The sequence below is a fragment of the Halichoeres trimaculatus genome, unplaced genomic scaffold (assembly GCF_033239565.1).
Source record: "Halichoeres trimaculatus isolate MK-OKI-2021-1 unplaced genomic scaffold, fHalTri1.1 fHalTri1_scaffold_20, whole genome shotgun sequence".
In the NCBI taxonomy this organism is placed as follows: domain Eukaryota; kingdom Metazoa; phylum Chordata; class Actinopteri; order Labriformes; family Labridae; genus Halichoeres; species Halichoeres trimaculatus.
The window spans coordinates 590,026-594,149 of NW_027437198.1; the positions used below are offsets into that span (position 1 = coordinate 590,026).

A 4,124-nucleotide genomic window follows, 5' to 3' on the forward strand; every position below is an offset into this window, starting at 1 on the left:
TGCTGATGGAAGACAAATGAGACAAAACACGAATGAGAAATGGCTCACAAACAAGAGGAGGAAGCGGAATCAACAGAAATAAGTGAATCGGGGAGAAACGTGGAAATATATGTAAACTGGTTTACTTGTTTGTTTTTTTATGGAGTCATCATGCAAGCTCAAGAAAACGCGGCAGCTGGCTAGAGGCTGCCATTCAGAGTGAGTGCACAACATCTGAATTCCTTATCAAGCAGTTTGCATTCATTAGCCCCATTTACATGATGCTGTGCCCTGCTGCTGAATGTAAAGAAGAACAAACAAGTGTGTTGATTCTGTAACTTAACACACATTTGCTCACTTTTATCATCTTTGAAATCAGACCCCCAAAATGTGTTCTCCCGTAGCAAATATGTGGTGGTATGACAGGTAGAAAGCAGGAGTGAGAGCGATGATGGGAAAGCTGAACAAATCTGCAGTACACTCTGTTTGAACAGAGAGGAAGAGGCCGGAGCAGAGGAAGAGGGAGCGAGACAGCAGGAGAGACAGAGGGAAAAATACCTGGGGGAGAGTACAGAGCTAGAACAGGCCAATACACAATAAATCAGAAGGAGAGCTGAGATTCAGCCTCTTACCGTTGTTGGGGCAGGGGGTGGGGGAGGGGCGTAGGATGGTCGTTCTGTGAAAGAAAAACAAATTAAAAAAACAACTTCTTAAGCTATGATCCCAATTTAGTGCACTTGTTTAGAGATATAAGTTTCTTCTTTCATAAGACCTAAAATGTGGATGGTTGCAAAAAATAATACAAATTAGCCGAGGACTCCTACTTCTGGCCAGCATCACTGTTAAAAACCAAGTTTATGGCTTTTGTTTTTATTATTCTACCTGCTCTTTTAGAAGATATTCAAAGATGGAACAATTGCTACCAATTGCACAGCAGAACCAGTGGATATGGACACACACACAGCATATTTATTACAAATTATTCCACGCTAAAATGATTTCTGGCATATATTGCAACTGGCTTCATAATATGCCCCTGCTAATACATTTTTTGTTTGTTTTCCCTAACCCTGGATGTCTTATCTTTTACACAGTACTTAACATTCAGTGTTTGGCTGAAAAACAATAAAGAAACTGGGACTTGGAAGTTGGTGCAGTCTCTTTCATATAATCTGGGCCCAAGGTTTGAAGATTACTTGTTTACTTGAGCTCCATGTAAAATTAATCATGATGCTTCATGTGCCCATAACCCTGAAATACAAAATGATAGCATGTGCATTTTTTTTTCTCTTTCCCTTTACTTATATCTTGTTTCAATTTAATTGGTAAATTTGTTTGTCCATCAAGTGCCTCAGAGAAAGGGAAGAATATCTTGGTGAAGAAAAATGATGAATTAATGTAACACAAATCCATATTACTTCAATTTTATTTCCAGTTAATTTGAATAATTGTATTACATTAATCTTTGTGTCTTGTAAAGTTTTTTTTTTTTTTGGTTATCATTTACTGACTTGTGTATTCATGTATTTACTGTCACATAGTTTGGGGACACATTTTTCTGACACCACATCACTGACGAAAATAATAAATATGGTCTCCCTTACGTTGAATCTAACAGATTTTTAAGAAAATTAAAACATGATGACAATAAAAAGAATTCAAAAATAATAATATCGTATGCATGCTTACTTACTTGACATCGTTGCTTGAGACTGGGCTAACCACTGCAGACTATTTCCATATCGATCCACCTAGACAAGATCAGCAGAACACCGTAGGACGTCAAATTAATCGGATGTGTTGCATTAAAACAAAACCATTTGTTTCACGGAAAACATGTAATATCTAAAACATCACAACTGACTGAGATCGATTATTACTTCGGACTATTCATGACAACAATGGCTGACTAAGCTTGAATAGTTCGCTCCCCCGGCTTGGCCTTGCTGACTAGCCTCAACGCTAATACAACAGAACAATGTATTCCTCCTTTAATGGTAAGACTTCAATTTGTTGGAAGTAGATTTACAATCATTCGTGTTATTTCAGCTTAGAAACACTAATCGTACACTAATGCTAACTGGTTTACACCTCTGGGGTTAGCAGGCACATAATAAGTGTTTGAATTAAACTTGCTTTAGCATCAACCAGCTAACACGAACGGACAATACAAGCTCCCGCTACCGTTGGGAAAATGGGGGTTCAGGGAGAATGGTTAGCTAGTTAAGTGAAATAACGAAACGAAAACTCTTTCATTGAAATAAATTCCCCCGTGATAAACTGTGAAAATGACAGTTTTTACAGTGAATACTTTAGATAGACCATAAATAGCACTCACTCAGCCGTCCTTTGTTCGCTCTGCAGGGCCGCTTGTTCCGCCTTTCCAGCACGCCTTCTTCGGCTTCTTCGTCTGTCCTCACGGCGGTTACTGCGCACGAGCGCTTTACCGCCACCAGCTGGACTGGAGTGTGTAGTGCTAGAAGAAAGGTCCATTTCAGTCAGGTCAAATCAAATCTCTATGCAGGAATATAAAAAAGCGATAAAGCCATCCCAGGTTCTGCTAAGACAAAGATGTAACCACTCTCTGTTGAAGGTGTTTTCTTATGTAGCATCTTACAAATAAGTTCACCAGAACCACTTACATTGTGATCCTAAGGAGCTGAGGAGAAACATGTCCTACAAGAATTCGCAAGTGAAGAAGCAAAGAGAATAAGGGAAGGGGTTCTGTCATTTCCAATTTTACCAAAAGCCAAAGAAATTGTGTTCAAAATTCTAAATAACATTTAGGCTACTCATAGAACCATTTCCTTCGTTTGAAATTTGATTTGAAAAACATCTTGTGTGGATTTTGTGAACAGGATGTTGAAACTGTTGCAGTATCAAATTGTGTTTGATTTTAGGCTTGCATCTTAGAAGTGGCTCAGCTCTAACAGCATTGTTTTGCAACCTTTAACAGTGATGTCACTCAAATCAGGAGTATTTATTCATTCATTCATTCATTTTCTGGAACACTAATCCTGTTCAGGGTTATGGGTGGCTGGAGCCTATCCCAGCTGTCATTGGGTGAGAGGCGGGGTACACCCTGGACTGGTCGCCAGTCAGTCACAGGGCTGACACAGAGACAGACAACCATTCACACACACACACACTAGGGCTGCACGATTATCGCAATCCCAATCGCAATGTCAGCACATGCAATTACATAATCGCAAAAGAGGTTATTGCAATTGCAATCACAATGTCAGCACATGCAATTCAGATTTTTCTCCATGATAACCAAGCAAGTCTGTAGACTCATCATGACACAACTTTTTTTATTAAATCGCAACCACAATCGCAATCGCAATATTGTCCACCTAATCGCAAATCGCACCTTTTCCCCAAATCGTGCAGCACTAACACACACTGACACCTAGGGACAATTTAAAGTGACCAATTAACCTGGTGAGCAGGTTTTTGGACTGTGGGAGGAAGCTGGAGGACCCAGAGAGAACCCACACATGCACGGGGAGAACATGCAAACTCCACACAGAAAGGCCCACCGGCCAAGCTGGGAATCTTTTTTGTGAAGCTGCAGCGCTAACCATTGTGCCACTGTACAGCCAGGAGTATTTATGTAGGATGGAAATACAGAGTTTCTGGTAATTAATTTGATGTTGTTGGGAATCATTTGATTCACAGATGCAAATATATAATCCTCATATGGTAGGTTGGAACAATGAGCTGAAACAGTTTGCAAAGTCACTCCAGTGCTGAAAGATGCCGTACTGGACTTAATTTTGCTCCTGGAATAAGAATCTCACATTGAACTCTATTTATTCTCTTTAAATTTACTGATTTGATTTTGACTCTGTATTAGCACCACAGATTGACATTGTTAAGGATTTTTTGTCTTGTTGTTTGTTTTTAAAATACGTTAATAAAAGGATAAAAAAGAAAGAAAAGTAAAACAAAACTCATCTCAAATCTTAAAAAAAAAGAATATTGAAAGTGAATGATTGACCTTTGGCAACATCCCATGTCCCTGAGGTAATAAATCCATTGTGCTATCTGACCTTTGCATGAGGGTTTTTTTCAAATCAAAAGGTTCATAAATAAATAAATAAATAAATAAATAAATAAATAAATAAATATAAAAGATGAGA

General features: G+C 38.7%; 1 protein-coding gene across 5 annotated transcripts in view; it reads right to left on the reverse strand.

Annotated features, from left to right (window-relative positions):
• Positions 1-2,432, reverse strand: part of LOC141809804 (SWI/SNF-related matrix-associated actin-dependent regulator of chromatin subfamily E member 1-like) — a 12,613-nt gene extending 10,181 nt beyond the window's left edge. For 2 of the 5 annotated variants that reach the window (XM_074696998.1, XM_074696996.1), the window contains exons 1-4: positions 2,318-2,432; positions 1,673-1,730; positions 612-655; positions 1-2 (exon numbers count right to left, since the gene is read on the reverse strand). The exon at positions 1-2 is cut by the window's left edge and continues 97 nt beyond it. In XM_074696998.1, the coding sequence (XP_074553099.1) occupies positions 1-2; positions 612-655; positions 1,673-1,679 (53 nt within the window). In that variant the 5' untranslated portion in view covers positions 1,680-1,730; positions 2,318-2,432. Of the gene's footprint in view, positions 3-611; positions 656-1,672; positions 1,731-2,115; positions 2,245-2,317 lie in introns of those variants that run through there. The other 3 variants (XM_074697000.1, XM_074696999.1, XM_074696997.1) reach the window with 2 other exon arrangements.
• Between the last annotated feature and the right edge of the window lie 1,692 nt (positions 2,433-4,124).